The sequence below is a fragment of the Solea solea genome, chromosome 7 (genome assembly GCF_958295425.1).
Source record: "Solea solea chromosome 7, fSolSol10.1, whole genome shotgun sequence".
NCBI classification, from domain to species: Eukaryota; Metazoa; Chordata; class Actinopteri; order Pleuronectiformes; family Soleidae; genus Solea; species Solea solea.
Genome location: NC_081140.1, coordinates 7,896,884 through 7,918,214, shown reverse-complemented (window position 1 = coordinate 7,918,214; position 21,331 = coordinate 7,896,884). Strand labels below are relative to the sequence as shown.

At 42.5% G+C, this 21,331-nt stretch overlaps 2 protein-coding genes across 6 annotated transcripts; one reads left to right on the top strand and one right to left on the bottom strand.

Annotated features, from left to right (window-relative positions):
* The first annotated feature begins 734 nt into the window (after positions 1 to 734).
* Positions 735 to 12,835, top strand: sidt2 (SID1 transmembrane family, member 2). Of its 5 annotated transcripts, none has more exons than XM_058634259.1 (27): positions 735 to 1,570; positions 1,654 to 1,775; positions 3,040 to 3,204; positions 3,323 to 3,368; positions 3,759 to 3,860; positions 4,066 to 4,149; positions 4,252 to 4,417; positions 4,821 to 4,914; positions 5,415 to 5,473; positions 5,699 to 5,725; positions 6,513 to 6,551; positions 6,648 to 6,725; positions 6,862 to 6,924; positions 7,281 to 7,396; positions 7,516 to 7,589; positions 8,155 to 8,221; positions 8,318 to 8,391; positions 8,501 to 8,624; positions 9,029 to 9,146; positions 9,738 to 9,874; positions 9,979 to 10,087; positions 10,879 to 10,955; positions 11,050 to 11,096; positions 11,190 to 11,295; positions 11,384 to 11,494; positions 11,600 to 11,713; positions 12,022 to 12,835. In XM_058634259.1, exons 1-27 carry the CDS (start codon positions 1,322 to 1,324, stop codon positions 12,082 to 12,084), a joined length of 2,631 nt encoding a protein of 876 aa, XP_058490242.1. In that variant the 5' UTR covers positions 735 to 1,321; the 3' UTR covers positions 12,085 to 12,835. The 5 variants fall into 5 exon arrangements, with proteins under 5 accessions (XP_058490242.1, XP_058490241.1, XP_058490243.1 ...); XM_058634258.1 differs by having other exon boundaries at positions 6,862 to 6,939; XM_058634260.1 differs by lacking the exon at positions 5,699 to 5,725 and having other exon boundaries at positions 6,862 to 6,939.
* A 1,636-nt stretch (positions 12,836 to 14,471) lies between these two features.
* On the bottom strand, positions 14,472 to 20,402 carry LOC131462886 (golgin subfamily A member 6-like protein 24). Its single transcript, XM_058634439.1, has 8 exons — positions 20,319 to 20,402; positions 19,647 to 19,982; positions 18,709 to 18,792; positions 18,550 to 18,618; positions 17,935 to 18,458; positions 17,664 to 17,798; positions 14,868 to 14,958; positions 14,472 to 14,777 (listed from the first exon to the last, which is right to left on the bottom strand). The coding sequence occupies exons 1-8, from the start codon at positions 20,400 to 20,402 to the stop codon at positions 14,703 to 14,705; spliced, it is 1,398 nt and encodes a 465-aa protein (XP_058490422.1). The 3' UTR covers positions 14,472 to 14,702.
* Between the last annotated feature and the right edge of the window lie 929 nt (positions 20,403 to 21,331).

Here is a 21,331-nt window from a genome sequence, read left to right as displayed (position 1 = left end):
TTGGAAAGGGCCTGAGCAAGGTACCTGGTAAAGTTTAGTCTAATCCCATTGCTCACCAGGTGCAGATAAATGCCGCCCACTGGTCCTGTGCCTGGCTTGTGAGTGTACTAAGGATGGGTTAAATGCAGAGGTCAAATTCACTATCACTAATTTGTGTTTGTGCAAAAATTAATAATTCTAATTTGAATATTTGCAGCACAGATAGTAAACATTATCAATGCCGGGAACTATAAAACATACAAATTCATACTTTCATTTTTATTTTATTTGCTTTTATGTGTGTATTTAGCCCTCTTATTATTGTATTGTATTATCATTTGTATTGTATGTACTGCACTTTGGTCACCCTGCTATGAATGTGCTTTATAAATAAAATTGGATTGGATATACATAGAAAAATGTTAACACGTTACCAAGCTATGTACAACATGGAAAAAGCAATGCACAGGACTGTCTTTATGAGAAATTCCACTGATATACTGTATGTATTGCACAGACAGTTAATTCATCCTGTAGGAAACACAGAGGTTTACTCACTATCCATAAACTACGGATATAAGATGACATCAAACATGACTATAAACGTTATTAATGATGGACCTTTAGACCCCTGCTCTGATCATTTTTGTGAATTATTTATCTGACAGAACAAGATCATAACCCGCACTCACACAGGGCAGCTGCATGACGTCATGACGTCTCTCTCGGTTTGTTTACTGTCTGAGCGTGGTTGTAGCAGGGGTGGCGGTATGGGGCGCTATCGGGACAGATTTGCCACACTGTAAACACACACAGCCCGAGAAGCATTTCAACACGATGTCGTGGAACCGTGACAGCTGCCTGACGTGTAAACAAAATTAGTGCCGTTTGTAATTTTTCACGCGTTCCGCGACGCTGGACCTGAACTCGGGACTGACAACACGGACGGAGCTGCTTCACCAGCGTCCACATCAACAATGCTAACGTTAGCACCGTTAGCTAGCTGCCTGCCAGGCTTATGTGCTTTCACATGAAGAAAGACAGGGTGTCGCTGTCAGTTTGTCTTGAAACTTGCGTTATCGCGTAATTTGCTGACACCACAGTGTTTGTTACGGGTGTGAATAGGACGAGGGACGAGCCTTTGGTCAAAGTAAACACCCTGTTATCGCCCTAGCTTGTCTTTTAGCTCCTGCTGTTATTGTTTAAATCACCAGTGGAAGTGACACAGTTGAGCTAGCCAACAGGACGTCTGAATGGGGTGGAGTTTCTATTAGTGTCGCCGCACAGGCTGGAATAACTTTGAGGTATCGTTTGTCAGTACAGGAAGACTGTGTCAGACAAAATGTTGTTAAGAAGTTGCTGGAAATCTCGTCATAAAAACAGCGCTGGACCTGCTCCTTGTTGGATCCGACCTGGATTGACAGCCTTGCTCTGGTTATGTTTGACCCAGTTAGTGTGCGGTACTGGGGCAGTGATGGAGACCACGAACGTGGTCCAAAAAGAGGCAGAGTTTGATGTGACGTACAACGGCACGGTTACAAGCGACAATCAGACCATCTATGCTTTCAATCACACCATATCCAGGAATAAGGTGAGTTTGCATGTTCGAAATTGTTTCTCATGTGATAACATTGAGTCAAGTGTGATCTCTTATTTCCCTTCTTATGGTTTCAGACGGAGGGAGTACGTGTGACTGTGGATGTGTTGTCGCAGGGTTTGGAGAGTCCTATTTTGTTTGTGGTGCGGCAGAAGCAAGCTGTACTGTCATTCCAAGTCCCCCTCATCCTTAGAGGCCTGTGAGTCTTCCCTCTTTGTAACATAATTCACTTGTAAACATGAATTACCTTGAATCATATAACTGCTTCTTGATTCAAAGGTTCAAAAGAATGTAGCTTTTCTCTCACTCCTTTAAAGTCACTCAACTAAACTTTTTATAGTCCTACAACATTGAATAAAACACTTGTGGACTCCAAACAGTCCAACAGTATTTACAGTTTGTAATACGAGAGAACCACTGTAATGCTTCATTGCCCTCTGTTTGCCACAGCAACAGCCCCATAACGTTACATCACCTGATACCTTTCTCTCAGTATAATACTATACATATATATGTTGTAGAATAGGGGCAAAGGTTAGTTCTGGTATAAGCTATGCTGTGTGTATCATGAGAGAGCCATTTTGTAGTCAGAAAACAAGAGGGACACGCACATTTAGCTTTAAGTATAGATTAGTTGTATATCTTGGCAGTTTGTTAAAATGTCTACACTGAAAAGAGTCAGTTGCTATTTTTCTCAAGGCTCATGTCTGGGAAGCCCAGTTTTATGATTAGTTCTTTACTGTATGCTAGATACAGTATTTACAGTAATAATCCCAGGCTCCTGTTTGAGAGTGTCTTTTTGTTGCTGCTGACTGCAAACAGTTCTGAGTTCAGGTCATGTGATGGAGCTTTGGTTAATTATCTGTACTCAATCAATGAGTAAATCTCAATTATTTGAGAAACCTTCAGTAGCCCTGGATTGCACCTTGGCACTTATAGGACAGTCACACTTAATCGGGTGGGATGTCATAACAGGTTAAAAGTTCAGATCTGTTTATTAGCCATTAACCAACTGCCAATCTGTGATGTGACCTGTGTCTCCGACTTCCTTGAGATATTCTCTGTGGTTGTGTAACATGGGAGTAACCTCACTGTAATGTTGCATATGCAGTCCCACATACTTGTGCTTTTGCAAATAAACTTTGGACTTTCACTTCCTCATCTGAAATCTGAAAAGACCTGAAGAACCCAAGTTGTTGTTAGTGATTGAAATTACATTGGTTTCACCTAGCAATGACATGGCTCTATTAAAGGACTAGTACCACATTGTATAGAGTTTGCTTTTCATTGACTTTCCTCTGAAGTATTGGAGATACATTATGTTTTTGGGCCAGCAGATTCTTAAACAGCAATCATTTGGAAGATGTTATTGTTGTATAATAATGTGATAGAAAATGAAAATGTAAAAAGTCAGATTTTGTTTGTTTGTCAACCTCCTCCTCTCTCTGTCTTTGTGTTTTTAGCTACCAGAGGAAGTATCCTTACAATCATGTGGGAAGGACGTTGTGTCAGCCTCCAACACGGGCCGCCTCTGAAACACAGTACTTTTTTGTGGATGTGTCTACCTTGTCCAGCCTAGGCACAAACTACCAGCTTAGGGTCAGCCGGGTTGAAAGCTTCACCCTTCAGTGAGTGATATTTGATAAAATCACATAAACACACCCTGCTGTAAGGGCACCAATGTAGGTGGTGATCAACAAGTGACCTGCTGGTATGACAGCTATGTTATTTGTACTTTGATTTCAGGACAGACAAGAAATTCAGCTTCACCGCCTCACCATCCCAACCTCAGGTATCATTCACTAACTTTGGGTGTTTTCATTTTAGAAAGTGTGAGCTGTGTTTACAACAAGCAAGTTTAGTCATGGACTCAGATAAAAAGATGAGAAGCTGAGCAAAGTAGGCAATAAAAAAAGGTGGCGCGTGGTTGAAGGGAATTTCAGTTTTTACACAATTCAGCACGTTGTAACTGTTTTTGCTGACATTTTTTCGTCTGTTAAGTTCTGCTTTCCCACACTTGTGATTCAGCTTTTATTTGAAGCTTTCAAATAAGCATTGTCACTTTGAAATGAATGTTATTTGTGTCAAGAGGTAATGCAAGATACATCCCAGTCCCCTCTAAATACCCTTCCTTTTTCTTTCCCGCATGTTCTCTCTCTCTCTTTCTCTCTCTCCCTCTCAGTACTTTAAGTACGTGTTTCCAGATGGCGTGGACACTGTGATAGTTAAGGTCAACTCTGACATGAACTTCCCCTGCTCCGTGATGTCCGTCCAGGACATCCAGGTAATTTATCCCACTCTCTGTCTCCACAGCCAGACATCTGCTGTCCTCAAATGGCCCAGATGATGGTGGTCAGCATGTAGTAGTTCCTGTCACCCACACAAGGGCATAAATGGGTTTATTTCTGTGATGGTGTTGATACCCTGTTGATCTCTAGTTCTCCTTCCTTCAATCTTTTGATGTTCCATCTTTCTTATTTCATTTTCAGTGCCCTGTCTATGACCTGGACAACAATGTAGCCTTCACTGGGATGTACCAGACCATCACCAAAAAAGGTGCTATCACTGTGCAGGTACTGTTTCTCCAATTTGCCACATTACAGAAGGTTTTGAGTCAGAACATGGCATGACCACACGGACGGAGTCATATTATGTTTTTTCGTGTCTCTTTCTAGAGAAAAGATTTTCCCAGCTACAGTTTCTATGTAGTGGTAGTGGTAAAAACAGAGGACGAGGCATGTGGTGGTCCGCTGCGCTACTACCCTCTGCAGCCTGATGAGCTGATTGACGCCGGCAACCGCAGCAAAGTCCTCGATGTGATCGTCTTCCCTGCCATCAACTGTAAGTCAGATATGCACTGTGGAAATTAAGACATGTGCATTGTTGCATTCAGTAAATGTTTGATCAAAGGTGGGCTAAATGGCTTTATCAAAACATCTCGGATTGAAAAGCCAACACAACTGTCCAGGCAGTGTTTTCTCAATTTATCTGTTGTTTCTGACAAACACTGCAAACAGGGCAGTGCCTCAATTAACATGTTTCCACTGGAAAAATTAACATCTTTCCAGTGGAAACATGTCAATTGAACCCATAATTCTCCAGCAACAGCCTAAACTCCAAAAGTCATTTTATATGAGTTATATGTCTGTATTCTGTGTTGCATTATGTCCTCAACGTATGGTCATGTCGTATTAGCATGTGAATTCAGCCTTAAATATGTCTCTCCCCCCCCCACACTCTGCAGCCAATGTATATGTGATGGGAATGCTGTTCTGTCTGGGCATCTTCCTTTCCTTCTACGTACTCACCTTCCTGGTAGCCTGTCTGGAGAACAAACGGTAAGATTTTTGCTCCGCAGAGTTATTAGCATTTAGTTACCATTCGCAATTCGCATATAGATGAATCCAGCAAAGAGAAGTGAGCAAGTTCTGTTTGCAAGCTAGTGAGATACAGTTGGAATAAGGCAGTGTTGAATCATATTTTTTTATGTATTTTTTGGCTGTTGTCATAACAGCTGTCTGACTATTACATTTGAATCATGTTATTCTACCTTTGTAATGGATTTCCATCGGTAATGGGGGATTTATCTACACAAACTCTTCTGACTTTTAAAAAGACCTATCTGGAGTTTTCTGTCTCTGCCATATACAACCATGACATCTCCTTTTACTGCCTTACAGTATGTCTCAGACTGATAAATACCCCACAGTTAAACCCCATGTAACCCAGAGGTTTAACTGTGGAGTTGGAGAATTCATTAAGCTGCTTAAGAAGAACAACACTATGCTGAATATGCATGATGTTCATTTGCATGTTTTTCCTCTTTCTGTTTCTGCAGAATGAAAAAGAAGAGAGATGAGTTTGAGAACCCTGCTGACATGTCGCCTGCTGAGACAGGTAACCCAGCAACTAGCTATGATGGACCGGCCTATTAGGGGGTCTTTGGGTGGGGGGGTGTATGGAATATACCATTGTTCATAGTATAAATACCACTTTACAGTAGATAACATGTACTATGTTGTTTTACCTTTTAACTCTTAATCTTAGTGTGTTATCCTTACGTGTATGTGTACTAAATATTTCTTTCACACTCTCTCCCTCTCATGCTAATACGTGGTTCAGCCTCTCTGCTTGGAAAGAATGGAGATGGTATTACAAGACGGTTCCTCCCTTTGTCCTCTTGCTACCTTTCTTTCAGGCTGTGTGGCATGTCTGCAGATGCCCTGCATGCTTTACTCACACACGATTACTGCCCTGCAGTAGAACATTTGTAGAAAAGTGTACAGAATGACATGATTGGCTTGTGGTGCTTTGTGGACCTAATTAAGTGGCATTAGTCCGCGATAGGGAAGCTTGCATCATAGAGATACAGATACACATGACAAACTAAGGTGTACTTGTTAGGTAGGACTGACTTCAAACTACTGTATTCCCTTTTTTTTAATGATAATATCAAAATGTTAGGTTTGCACTGTACCTCTCTACAACATGATTTTGCCTCTCAGTATCTGTGTCTCTTCACTGCAGTGTGCGCTGATATAGTTTGATTTTAAACTGCAGGACATTGACACTCTCACTGCAGCAGCTCTGCACAACAAAGCAGCTTTAACACTCACATTTTCACTCCACCACGAAGCTACTGCTAAAAAGCTGCTTTTTTTTTTAACATGTTCTTTTAAGCAATTTGAGCCTGAAACAAACAGTTCTTCAGACTCTAAATGTCTATTTTTTTTGTCCTGTGCATGTGTTGATGTCGTCTCAACTCCCTTGTGTTTATGTGCTAACAATTTAGCTGCATTGGTGTCTTAGTGTGCAGCAGTGAGTTACTAACCAGTTGGTGGTGTGGTAGCATCAGGGCTTGTTTGTACAAGTGCATTTCATTAACATGTTCTCAGCTCACCCGCCGTTTTAACTGTGTCTCTTCATGTCTCCACAGGAAAGACTCCTGCCTCGCAGTATGAATACGGCTCTTTTGGTGAGTTTTGAGCAGTTTTTATTTTACGTCAGTTTTTTATTTTTGAGGCAATTTAATTAATAATCTTTTTCTTTCTTTTTTTTCCCCCCACAACAGCTGACAACGGCAGCACGCTGAGCTCTGAGGCCATCACTGACAGTGCCACGTCTACTGATAACAATTACGGATACATGGGTATGTGCAAACATTGACACAGGTGTTTTCTCTGGCCTGCCAATGTCACTCCTTTGCAGTATTTCTCCACAGCCTGCCTTGCAGTTGCCGTCTTTGCGAGCTGCTCACTGGGCCCTTCTGTGTCTTCGTTTATCAGGACAGGAGTTTTTCAAACGCCGACCAATCGTCAGTCAGCTTCACCACATAGCCGTCCGCATTGGTGACTCACTGCCACGTAATTTGCTGAATCACTTCAGAGATTTAGTGCACCAAGCAAATCAGCACTATGTGAATCATTGATCATTAAACAGTGACGTTGAGAACAGGTCAGATTCCTGATCTGATTATGCTGAAATGAACAGCAAGACAAAATTGACTGTGCAAGGATCAAAGTACCAAGAATCATTTAAATTTCTGGTTTGATTTGTTGTTAAATTGCCTCTTTTGAAAATGTGCTGTTAGATCCAGGCATCTGCCTAAATTGTTTAACTTGTCCCTCCAGTAAACTGAAAGCCACTTTTCTTTTTGGTGCCATGTCCCCTCTTCTCTTCTTCTGTTCCTTTATCCGTTTATCAGAGCGATCGCTGGACAGCATTGGGCGCAGCAGGCAAGAATCTCTGAGCTCTGTGGAGGAGGACGACTACGACACGCTGGATGACATCAACTCAGACAAAAACATAGTTCGCACCAAGGTGGCGTTCAAACCTAACGCACAGTAACACCAGTTATTAGACATGTGGTGATTTGCTATGAAATAACAGCGTTCACCTGTTGATTGTCAGTAACATGAAGTACCTTTTTGTGATTACAGAAATTTCTCTGTGTGTCTGACCTGGCCCGCAAAGACAAGAGGGTCCTCAGCAAGAAATACCAAATCTACTTCTGGTGAGGACACTGGTTAGATCAAGAAATACCGTTACTTTATTACAAATATGTCTTTATGTCCCTGTTTATGTTTTGTTGAGCAGAGGTTAATGTATAAGTCACAGTTGATGACATTTTTGAACCAAGTTGTAAGAATTACGACACCTCACCCCTCCATTACCCAAGTATCTCAGGGAACTACTGGGGCCTTAGCAAACCAGAAGAAGCTCTCCGGCTGGTTTGTCGGACTGCTGTAGAAACATGGCACAGAAGATGTCCGCCTCTATAAATGCTAATGTTTTATATATTCCACTTCTGCCTCTTAAATGTAACACACTCGACCTTAAATACATGAGCTCTCTCACTGTAGAGCAGTAACCCTAACACTCAGGGTGTTGTTAAAGTAAAATACAGTATTGTATTATTGTGTGGTAACATAGATGTGGAGTAACAAAGCATTATTCATAAGTTTGGTACATACTTATTTGTACTTTCCTCTTCCTGAGAGTAATACATCTTGTACTCTGATACGTAATAAACTAAAGAAAATCAATCATAAAGTCTAATAATATAATCTTCTCTTCAGGAACATTGCCACCATTGCTGTGTTCTACGCGCTGCCAGTCGTCCAGTTGGTCATCACCTATCAAACGGTATGAGACGTAAACTGTTCCTGCATTTATCACGTTCCTGCATTTAACACGTTGCTGTGCAGTAGCTGGATGTTACAGCGGACCTCTATTCTGCAGGTAGTCAATGTGACAGGAAACCAGGACATTTGCTACTATAACTTCCTGTGTGCCCACCCTATGGGAGCTCTTAGGTATGCATTTAAATTATGAACAATTTTTTCCCACAGCTCACATCTAATTTGACGATGTACTCATGTTCCAGTTGTGTCGTGACTCACTTGTCATTGTTGTCTCACACAGTGCATTCAACAACATACTCAGTAACCTTGGTTACGTGATGTTGGGACTTCTTTTCCTTCTCATTGTCCTCAAAAGAGACATTGTCCACAATCGAGCGCTCGTCCGCAATGATCTCAACGCACATGTAAGTGCTCAGTGTGATGGAATTAAGCCTAAAAATGGACCACAAATAAATGACTTCACAGGAAGGAGTCAGTGTCTGAGTCATTTTACTGAAGAAAAAGAAAAGGAACAGTCAGTTCAAAGATTTGAAAAAGGTCATGTTTTGTTTGTACACATTCCCAGCTGTGTGCGTTTACTTATTTTAATCTTTTCCTGTTTACCTCATCCAACAATTCCTTTTTGCTATTGCATGTTACCGTTCAGATTCTGTGATGTTCATAATAATAATCACACTTGCTTGTGACCTGCAGCCTCATGAAGCAAATCTTTTTTTTAATGTATATATAAAAAATAGAAAAAGGAACAAAATAGCAGATGAATAATATGCAATATGTGAATTTGAGTTTTACGTCTCCCTCACCCCAGGAATGTGGTATCCCAAAGCACTTTGGTCTGTTCTATGCCATGGGAACTGCTCTGATGATGGAGGGCTTGCTCAGTGCCTGTTACCACGTCTGTCCCAACTACACCAACTTCCAGTTTGGTAAGTGTTCCCCTTCCAAAACCAAAAATTGCCCTCACTTGTGTCTTTGTACAATGACATAGTATTCATGGCAAGTAACCGTCTGATGTAAAACTGTTGATGCCGCACAGCTTTCTGTTGTATCTTGGACATTTTCTGCAGCATTGCAGTTTGAATGTGTTTTGTTGTGATGCAGAGTTTGCACAGCACTTAACTGCAGAGAGTGAAATGTAATACTTAGTAGAGCAGGTAGATGTGTGTGGCTGGGCTCAATTTCTTTTTCCAGCCGTGTGTGACAACATACACTGTGGCTTGTTGGAAATTGCCTTTTAATTTACTGTGCCCGGGCTCAGCTGACATTAAGAGCGCCGCTGGTTCTGAAATTTATGGAGTATAATGGTAAACGGTGCTCACCAGACAGGCAGAGCATCTGCTACTAATGTAATACAATCACTCCTAAAGACACATGACAGTTAAAGTTGGTCATTTGCAATGAACACGACAAATCCAAACTGTAAATCCGATGTGTGACGACTCGCTTCTTATTTGTTTTGTGGCGTTGGATGATTACGAGGTGATCTCATGTCTTAATGTTCTCTTCCGCCTCTGTAGACACGTCGTTCATGTACATGATTGCTGGGCTGTGCATGTTGAAACTGTACCAGAAGAGACACCCAGACATCAATGCAAGTGCTTACACTGCGTACGCCTGCCTGGCTGCGGTCATCTTCTTCTCTGTGCTGGGAGTGGTAAGTGATAGCAGCAGTAGCAGCAGCAGTAGCAGCAGCAGCATGTGTAACGTGTAAAAAAACGAACAAACATATGTGTTATATTCTTGTGTGTCTGTCTGTAGGTGTTTGGGAAGGGAAACACCGTCTTCTGGATTGTTTTCTCTGTGATCCACATTCTGGCAACTCTTCTCCTCAGCACACAGCTCTACTACATGGGCAGATGGAGGCTTGGTGAGAACACACGAAAGCAAACAAAAACACGTGGCTGGAGTTGTGATTCTTATAAAATCAGTCCACATTACTCTGTGTAACCCTAGACAGCCAGTTGTCTAAGACTATTCGATTATTAATCGATTACTAAATGAATTGTCTACTATTTTGATAACCCATTAATCAGTGTTATGGTCAATGTTCAGCTTCTTAAATGTTTCTTTGCTCCATATAACAAAGAAATCATCATTTCCAGGGTTTAAGAAACACTGCTCGACATTTTTCAACATTTTCTACTACATATTATGTCCAATTCTTGTTATCGCTCAAGCCTCTCAGGGCAATCTTGACAAATTTAGTTCAAACACTCACTCTGACTAATGAAAAAATCAGACTTTGGCGGCCTCACAGAGTATATTTGGGCATTTCAGTTGCAATCAATAGATTTCAGTGGCCAACACAGTAACTGTAGACTGCACTGTAGAGACAGAACGTTATTTCTTACGTTATACTGCAAGTGATGCATTTTAGTAAGCTGTTGTGGATCCGTGGGTTTGATCCCCACCTAAAACTGGTTTAAATACGCATACATTCTTCTTTGTACAAACACTGCTCGCTTCCTGCTGGTTCTTATCAAGCCGTGACGCAACTATCAGCTGCCACATAAAAGTTTTCAGTTTCAATTGTGCTGTAGGTCTCGTTTCTTGTCAGTCATACTTTCTGAATCTACGTAATACAAGCGTGGTATATGCCAGCCTGCAACTCATCTCTGCCTCCATGATGTGTTTTGTGTGTGTGTGTGTGTGTGTCAGACTCTGGGGTCATGCGAAGGATGATATACATCATCTACACAGATTCCATCAGACAGTGCAGTGGGCCCATGTACGTGGTGAGTACTGACCAGCGGGTTCTGCCGCGTTCTGCTCGAAGACCTTTCACTGTGTAAAATCATGAAACCCTCTCCTAATGATGCGTCTTTTTAGGACCGCATGGTTCTGCTCGTGATGGGGAACATCGTCAACTGGTCTCTGTAAGTCTACGCCTATTCTCTGATTAGGAATTAAAATGATGAATGCACAAGGGAAAGACAATGACGCCTTTTTCCCCTCCTCACTGTCTGCAGAGCTGCTTATGGCCTCATAGAGAGACCCAATGACTTTGCCTCCTACCTGCTGGCCATCGCCATCTGCAACCTGCTGCTCTACTTTGCCTTCTACATCATCATGAAGGTGGGATTCAGTGTATCCGTGTTATTGCAAAGAAAACATGTGACTTGTGGTCTGTTTTGAAACCTTTGTATTGTGTGTGTGTGTGTAGCTGCGGAGTGGTGAGAGAATCCAGTGTCTGGCGTTGGTGTGTATCCTCTTCACAGCCGTGGTGTGGGGATTTGCGTTGTTCTTCTTCTTCCACGGTCTCAGCACCTGGCAGGTTAGTAAAACTCTCACACACACACACGCGCAGACACACACACACTTCATTCCTACGTTACACACACACTAACGGCTTACTGTGTGTTTTCCTTGGCTGCCACAGAAAACACCAGCAGAGTCTCGCGAGCACAACAGGGACTGCATCCTGCTTTCGTTCTTCGATGACCACGACATTTGGCATTTCCTCTCGTCCATCGCCTTGTTCGGATCCTTCCTGGTATTATAGTTTGTTGTGTCTGTTAGTCACAGTATTAAATAGACAAAGATTCAACACGTATACATATGAGAAGTTATTCATTACTTAATTTTAATTAATTTTGTATTCATATTCATATTTTCTTTTTGTTAGAAACTATTGTGGGAATCTGAGTGGCCGTGTTTGAGCTGCTTTTTCTAGTTAAAAGATGTTTTTTTTAAGTGAAATTATTCTCTGACTTGTCTGGGCCCGAAATTCAGTTAACAGTTGAGTTCAAGTGATGTCTCTTGAGCACTGACACGTTATTATGTCACACCATTCCCTCTTAGGTCCTGCTGACTCTTGACGACGACCTTGACACCGTCCAGAGAGACAAGATCTACGTCTTCTAGATCGGTCACATGATGATTTCAGCTCTTCCTCTTTGCCTTACTGCCCCCCCCCCACACCACCACACATTCTTTCTTTCTTTCTTTCTCTCTGTTTGCATCTCATGTTCTCAAAGAGCACAGCCAGTATCCTGGGATTATTTTTATTTTCCAGGCTTTTCACAGTCATGTCTCCACCTTTCTCAGCCAATTAGCCAGTCAAGGAATGGGTGTAGCCCCGCCCCCCCCCCCGCACCTGTATGGACACTCATGTGCCAACAAAGAGCCAATGAAGAGCTGGATCAACGTGAAGTGATGATGAAGTGTTTTGTCTTTGTTGCCACTGTCGATGTAACGATGTTTACTTACTGCTGACGATGAAGACGATGATATACACGCTAAAAAAGCAAAATTAACTTATTTTATACTGTCCTACATCTTCAATGCAATTTGAAATTACTGTTTATATGCTGTGTGTGTGCGTGTGTGTGTGTGCGCGTGTGCGTTTGTTTACAAACATAAATGTGACAACATGAGTCCCATCCAGTCCGTCAGTGGCCTTTAATGTTCTTATTCATGTTAATCACATCCTGTGCTGATTGATCAGTTTTCCTCATGCTAGCCGTCCCCTTTGAGAATATCGCTGATGATGATGATGATGACGATGATTGTATTCTTGACGGCAAAGGTATTTTTGCACTGTACTGTAAAAGGAAAAAGGATTTTAATGTCAAATATTGCAACGAGTGGTTACTGAATAAAAGTCTCCTTTGCACATGAGTGGGTTTTCTTTGAAATGTCCGTTAAATGAGTCACATTTAAAAGGGTTAGTTTATGTAAATGTGTAATTGCTTTAAGAATAGTTTTATATATGTAGTGAAGGTAAGGGCCTTGCTATATAACGCTGCCATATTTCTACAGCAGCCTGAGTGTTTATTTTGAGTTGTGGAGCAGGCGCTTACGATGCCAAAGAACAGCTTCTCCCACCTTGACCCAATCCATAAAAGATGGGGAAAACAATAGTGAAAGGGCAAGTGTCTTGAAATTAAATAAACAGGAATAGGACAAGACTTTATGCAGGGGTTCATACGCAGTATGGAAAAGTATGGAATTTAATTTGAGTAATTTCCAGGTCTGGTTAAGTATGGAAAAAGGGAAAGGAATATGGAAAAATATTTGTGTTTCCAGACTATTATCTCACTTTCTAAAATAAAATATATTAATATATACAAATCAAAACAATTTGCAAGTATAAGTTAACTTGAAACAGCTCTAAGTCCTTACTCACTGTGTACATGCTTGAACGTCTGTGAACGTCTGTTCTGCTCGGGGATGGGAGTGAGTGGACAAGTCCTTTGTCTTTTGTTGCAATCTGCAGTCTCACCATAAGATGTCACTATTACACACTTTTATATCAGGTGTTTGTCTATGAATGATCAGTGTCAGAAGACTCAAGGTCAAGTGAGCCACTAAGTTCCCGTGAGTAAGTTAGTACTAACTGACGAAGAAAGAAAACCGACGATGGCAAAGAGTGTGCACAGAAACGTCATGCGTTTATAAAACTACACTATACACACAATGTTTATGTACAAAGGACATTATATGGTCCCCTTCTTGCATCAACATCTATTTTGGAGGAAAGTCCTCAGTTCTTTGTGACATGTGGGTCCTTGATTATGTCACACTCAGTGTAAAATGTCACAGTACAACAGGACTGAAGTGTACATTACATTATGTCCTCAGTCGTCACAGGCTCTGATGTTGTTTGGGTTTTTTTGTCCAGGTCCAGTCAGTTCAAGTCCTTCTCAGAGGACGGAACCTGATAGCGACTTAACAAAGGTCTGAAAGTGTAGAGTTAAAGACAAACAACAGCACGACACATCAGTAAATGACACTGTTGGCTAAGTAATTAAGTACAACAAATATAATACAGATTTCTAGCTACTTAAGAAAAGTTAGGTCAGTTGTTCGATTGACCTTACACCTCCACACAGTCTTCCCCATGAGTCTCCATAATGTGACACACATGCTCTTCAAGTAGCAGCCGTGCATTATTGCGTGTGTGTGACCGCAGGATACATGCTGGTGTCTTTTCGGCGACTCTCCAGCCACGTCTTCATGCTGTCGATCTGTCTCTGCAGACTCGGACCGTCCATCTCCACAGAACACAGGCGGTTGCCGCGTTTACTGAGGAAATCACACAAACACGTTTTGAAGGTCATTAACAACATTGGTTGTAGAAAGTTGCAATAATGATGAATGTTGTGCTGCGGGCGCTACCTAAAAGGAGTGTATGATGAGCAGGCTGACGTGGACGTCATAACTGCTCCTATAGAACAGAATAACAGTTCAAACTCTCTTTTTTCAAACAATCACGCGTGCTTTGTTATTCATGAGCGTACCAGGAAAAGTCTGGCTCCGTTGCCTGTTGATGAGGTCGTCACAGGCCTTCAGGCTTTTCTGAGGCGCCCAGTTCCACGAAAGCTCTGGGAGCCTCACAGAGACACGAGGGTGCACGGAGTCGGGGCAGAGGCCGTGTGTCTGGTGCATGACTGGGTTAAATGAGGAGATTAAGTGAGGCTGATTTGCAGACAAAGGGACGGCTGTGTGAGGTGTGAACCCAGCGACGGAACCCAGTGTGCTCAGAACAGTGTTGAAATGGTTTGAGATCTGCTGCAAAGACTCCAGGACTTTGGCTGGGGCTGAGGGACGACCTTCTGATGACAGGGCAACACGGAGGAGGTGAAGACATTAAGTAAATAAATGAAAGAGACGTAGTTCTACACACCATGGCTGGTAGGATTTACCTGTTCTGACCAGTGGGTCCACAGTACAACTGTGGTCTGACTCAGGCACGTCATCAGTCGCCCTCCTTTCTCCTGCCTCCCCAGACAAAGGCTGACGGAGCAGAGCGACATGAACATTTGTATAAAAAAAACAAAAAAATATGCACTATGGTACACTGACAACCAGGGCATTTCTAATTGATTACAAATAATTAAAAAGAAAACAGATCTTCTTGTTGCAACAAGTTAGATTTGCATTAAAATGCATCAAATCCTGACTAAATTTAAAGAAAATAATGTATATAGCATATTCATGCAGCAGCAGGTGGCACAAACGGAAGAAGGTGACACAACTGGATGACATGCTTCCCTCATCAGTCACACAGACCTTGTCTTGTTTGCTGTTTCTAAACACTTTCCCACCTCCCCCAGTTGTAAAAACTGCAACATGTGAACATTTCACGGTTTAATTCCATGATTTCATTTTTATGTGCAAACCAAAAATGTGCATAGAAAAGGGCTGATGATAAATGCTGAACTAAATGTAAGTTTTACGGCGACACTGCAGGACCAGCCTGACGTTTGCTCCTGACCTCTTGAGTTTTCACGCTCTTCAGCTGCTGAATCTGATCCTCTTTCACTCTCCAAACTCTCTTCTCCAGCTTTGACAAATTTCTAACCTCCTGACAGAGCGAGGGGAAAAACAGCCAGCAATGAACACTCGTTCTGATTAAACCTCTTTCAGGCCAATTGTCATTATGCTCCTCCTTTTTTTTTTTTTTTTTTTTACCTGCAGTAGGTCTCTTATCATCTCTTCAGTCACCATGCTGGAGTCCAGAGAGATGCTGGACTGAGTGGCCCTCAGAGCTGCCCGTCTCTCCTTTAACTGGCTGCTCTCACTCTCCACACAGACATTGGGTTGTGAGGAAATGTAACATGGTAACCTGGATAATTTAAATGTGTAAAGGCTCATAGTATAAGTGCACAGAACATTCCAATCAACCAGTTAATATTTTGGTCATATCAACGACTCAGATGGACAGGATGAGCTGCTGGAGTTCAAACAGACCATCAGAATAAAGAGGAAAGGTGATTTAAGAGACTTTAAACACGGCGTGCTTGTTGGTGCCACACAGGCTGGTCTTAGTATTTCAGAAAGTACAGATCTAATGGGATTCTTATGCACAAACATCTCTATAGTTTAGGCAGAGTGGTTCAAGACATTTAGAAATATCCAGTGAGTGGTGTTTTTCTGGACAGAAATGCATCATTGAATGTTTGCAGACCATATCTGAACGCAGGAAAACCTAGACAGACAGACAGACAGACAGACAGACAGACAGACGACTTTATTAATCCCTTTGGGAGGTTCCCTCTGGGAAATTAACAGCTCCAGCATCCACACACAGCACTGTTAAAATTAGAGTCACACTTTACAGGAGGAATAAAATATAGAATAGAATAAAATAAAATATACATATATATGCATACATACATATACACATATATATACATATATACATATACACATACACACATATATATATATACATAAATATACACACATAGGTACACACACACCTACAGTCACCCCGTAATGCCCAGGGTTTTATTGCACATGTCTTTATGGTTTTATTGCACATGTTATTATGTTATTGTTGTGGTTATTGCACATGTCAGTAAGTTGTGATTATGGACAGTTGTTTGTTTAGTTCATACTGTTTGTTTTGTTTGCCCTCCCCCCCCCCAGTGAGGAGTTGTACAGTTTGATGGCCCGGGGGACAAACGAGTCCCCCAGCCTGTTGGTCCTGTACTTTGGGAGGAGCAGCCTGTTGCCTAAAACCTACATGCAACATAAAGAAAAGACATTCCCTTATTTTTCCCCCCGACACACAATAACAGACTATAGCTAGGACTGGTTTCAAGGAAGTCCACCATGGCTGTGATAAACTGGCATTTTATACCTTCAGTGCTGGACCAATCGGATCCCAGGATCCACTAAAACACTCCCCTCAATCAACCATGCACACCTCAATCAACCAGCCCATCACACACACACACACACACACACACACACACACACATACAGGTGCAACTAACGTTCAAACCTAGGGTCACAACATTAGGTACAGTTAAAGAAGTGGTCTTGGATTAATATTCCCATATTAATCCACATTAAAACGTTAAAGTATGGAAACATATAAGCTACACATTAAAAAAGTAAAGTGAAAGAAACGAAACAGACAGCTGTATAACGGAAATATCAGCAGTCGTCGAAATCAAGAGCAAAATTCATTTGAATAAAAAAAACGTTTTAAGAATCCATTTTATAAACTGTTAAATGGTTATGCAAATATAGACATATGTTTAGCTCATCAGCAGGAACTGCAGGAGCCTGATATCAGGTGTGCTGGAGCAGGGCCACGACTGAGAAACCCTGCATTAGAAACTGTTTTTTTGTTCTGTTGTCATTCTACAGTATATTGTTTTATGATACTGTGGGATTATTCTATTGTATCGTGTTGTTCTGTTGCCTCTATGTGCGAGGACTTTAGCTGTCCTAGTGTAGCAACAGCAAAGGGGTATCAAAACAAAACAAAAATTGTGATACACTCTGGTCAGGAGGAAAAGAGGAAGACCACAGCAAAGGTTTATCAATGTTGTGAGGGAGGACACGAGGACAGTTGCTGTAACAGAAGAGGACACAAGATGGAGGCAGCACTGTGGTGACACCTAAAGGGAGAAGCTGAAAGAAGAAGAAGAAGAAGAAGAAGAAGAAGAAGAAGAAGAAGAAGAAGAAGAAGTGTGTCTCCTTACTTGTCCATGTTGCTTTGAATGTTTGATCCAGGGGAGCGAGGTGGTGAGTCATCCAGGTGAAGCAACGCATCATTCCTGTCACTAGAGGGCGCTGTCTCTTCCTTGGAAGGACTTCCTTCACCTTGTTCCAACTCACTGGACAAAGTGCAAACAAGCCCATTCGCTTTACTTTTGCTTTCTTCTATTGACTGATAAGCACGAGTGTACATGAAGTGAACAGTGACTTTGGTGTTTCAGCAGTGTGTGTGTGTCCTGTGTAGGTAAACTGTACCTGACTCTGTGTCTGAGACGTTCACATGTCTCCTGCAGCAGCATCACTCTGCTCTCCAGGTTCCCCTTGTCCTCCTTTGCTCTCCTGCTCTCATCTCTGGCTTTGTGCATCTCTCCTCTCAGCCGCTTCTCTCCCTCCTCCCTGGCCTTGCTCATGTCCTCCCTGACTCTCTGGATGAGTTCTTGGACTTGATGTTTCTCCTCTCTCATCCTCTCCAGTTCTTCCCTCACCTGATCTCTGCCTTCCCTCATCTTCCGCAGCTCTTCTATGAGCTGGTCTCTCTCCTCTCTCAGCTGCTCCTTCTCCTCCTTGGCCTCGCTCCTCTCCTCCCTGGCTCTCTGGATAAATTCACAGGCTTGACATTTTTCCTCCCTCATCCTTGTCAGCTCCTCCCTCAGCTGGTCTTGCTCTTCCATCAGCTGCTTCTCCTTCTCCTTGGCCTCTCTCCACTCCTCCATGGCTCTGTGGATGACTTCATGGGCTTGCTCCAGCTCTTCCTTCAGCTGGTCTCTCTCCTGGATCAGCTGGAGTAAGGCCAATGCAAACATAAACGCTGTAGTTAGAGATGAGGGTGAGTTTAATTCTTGTCACAAGGGAAAGAGTAGAGCCTCACACCTCCATCTGCCTGTCCACCTCCTTCTCTTCCTCCCCCACCTTTATCTTCCTTGTGTTCAGATCTGCTATCTGATGAGAGACAGGAACAATAAGCCCACATATTTCACGTTGGAGCATCTATGATTCATCGCACATACAATACAGTATGTGCTTCAAAACCTTAGTGTGCAGCGTGTCCTCCTCGCTCTTCAGCGCTTTGGCTCTCTGCTCCAACTGATCAGCTTGATCCTGCAGTTCAGACTCCTACGGGGCAGAAAAAGGCTGTTTTATATATAAAATGTCATTAAAAAAAAAATAAAAATAAAAATAAAGGCATAAAATGTCTTCTTCCACAATCTGGTATATAACATTTTGGAATCAGAAAGAATGGAACTCCAGGAACTTTTCTCATTGACCCTGGATTTTGAAAAAAAAATTGTCACGTTCCCACCAAAATTACCCAGGGAAAAACTTTCCTTCAATCCCAAACTCTCACCCAAAGAAGAACCCACGCAATTAGGGACTTTTCAGATTACCAGGAACTCTAGAGGGGCGGGGCTATGCACTGAAGAACACTGATTGGTGGAAAACATAATGCAGCTGTTTAAACCAGTGCAGCTGCAACCCAAGGCCTTTACAAGTAGACAAAGAAAGAAGAACTTATTAATAATAAAATAAATAATATATATAAATATATAAATAATAATAAATAAAATATGGAGCAAAAGAAAAGAGTGTGGACGGACGATGAGGTCCAGGCTCTTTTGAGAGTATTTGCTGAGGGGTCGTTTTCCGGAACATGAGGTGCAACCCTTATAATAAAAGGTCCTGATAATGGTCTCATTCATTAGTTTCAGGTCTTCTTCAATAGAACATGATGGCAATTTGGTTAAATAATGTTTCCATTTAGAGGAAAAACACAAAACAAGTGGACACCACAGTGATTGACAGTTGGTATCATCCATTAGGAACCTGGTTGCAGGAAACGTCTACAAATTTCCAGGGGGTCAATGTTAGGATTTGGTCATTCTTGTAATTAATGACAAGCACAATTTAAACACTGAATGACAAAAAGAGGACAAAATACATAAAAATGGGCCAACATCCTCCTCACGCACCTTCTTTTGTAAAGCGTTGAGTTTCTCTTTGTTCTCTCCCTGAAGTCTTGTCCTCTCTGCCTCCAGCTGCTCTTTCAGCTCCGCCTCCAGACGTTCAGTGTCCTGCTTCTTCTGGGCGTTCAGTCTGTCGTGCTCTGCCGACGTCGCTCTCTCCAGAGCGATCCGTAACTTTTTCCGCACGGCCTCACTCTCCTCCTTCAGTTTCTTTGTCTCCTCCTCCTCGTCTCTCCTCAGCTCCTCCTGGAGGAGACGCACCCTCTCCTCCTTTTCTCTCAACAACCTCTTCCTCCCGTCTTCAGTGGAGGATGACGACGTCTTACTGATGTTGTCAGTCTCCTGCAGTAACAAAGCAGGTCTGAATAATAATACACAAAAAAGACCACTTTATATTCTCTATCCCAAGGTCATCATCTCCCATAATCACTCTGCCTCTAAGACAATGGAGGTGTATCTCATGTATGCTTGGGTGACACTGTTTAGAGATGGGTGTGCATCAGCAGGCATAATAGGCAACTGTGAACCAAGGGCGAGTGTTTTCAGGTCACTCAATGTCATCTTAACTTTTGCAGGTTGGACTTAAGCGGCTCCCTCCTCACGCTCCGACGCTGCTGCTGGATTTGGTGCGTCTGATTCATCCTCAGCATCCTTTCGCTTCACTTCCTTTACTCTTACCTTTACCATCAGATTCCTCTGGATCAGCAAGCCTGCTATTATAGCTCCACCTCTTCCTTCTGCTTTGAATCTGTCCCTCTTCATCGTCTGTGCTTCCACTGAGCTCATCTCTGTGTCTTGTCACGTCCCTCCTCCTCCTATTTCTCTGAACTCTCTTCATCTTTGTCATTAGTAAAGCTGCTTTTTGCCCCCCCCCCGCCTTCCTGCGTCTGCTTTCTCCTCTAAAGTCTCCACATTCTCCTCCGTCTTTGGTGTCGTCATCTTGACTTTCAAAGCACCTTCCTGCCTCTTTATTGTCGTCACTGTCCTCTGTCGCGTTTCTCTCCTGACTGTGTATCGTGTCATCTGTCACCAATCATCCATCTTTCTCCTCATCCTCACCTTCACAGACAATTACAGAAACCTCCTCTGTTCCTTCCGACCTCCTCTTCCCTGCTACCCACCTCCACTCTGCTCTCCCTATTTCCTCCCTCTCCATTCTGCTCCTCATCTTCCTCCTCACTCACACATACACACAACAATAAAACCCTCCGATGCAACAAAGTAAAATAATGTACGAAGACACTGAATAGATATCAGCTGCATCAAAGTATATACTGTATGCATTTGTCTTGGGGCTGCGCTCGGTCCTCATTTTCAAATGATTCTGTCAATATACACATATTTAAACACACTACAAACTGTGCATCAAATGGCTGCAGCACTGGGTTCTTACCCCTGTGGTAGGTCTGAAAGGCCGCAGCCCCCGTGAGCTGCTGAGTGAACCCGGGAGAGCAGTGGCATCTCCACAGCCAGAGGAGTTCAGTCTTCTCAGAGGAGGCAGGCGACACAGCGGGGACGGTAAGGGTTCCAAGACTGGAGTCAGTGCCTAAAGGGGAGGCGATGACAATGTGAGCCACACAAATAAATAGAGCGTTAAAGCTGCAGTATGTAACACTTATGCCGTCACAGGAAGAGACGTCCGACACAGAAATCAAGCCGAACTGCGCCGAACTGTACCTCAGTTAAAACCA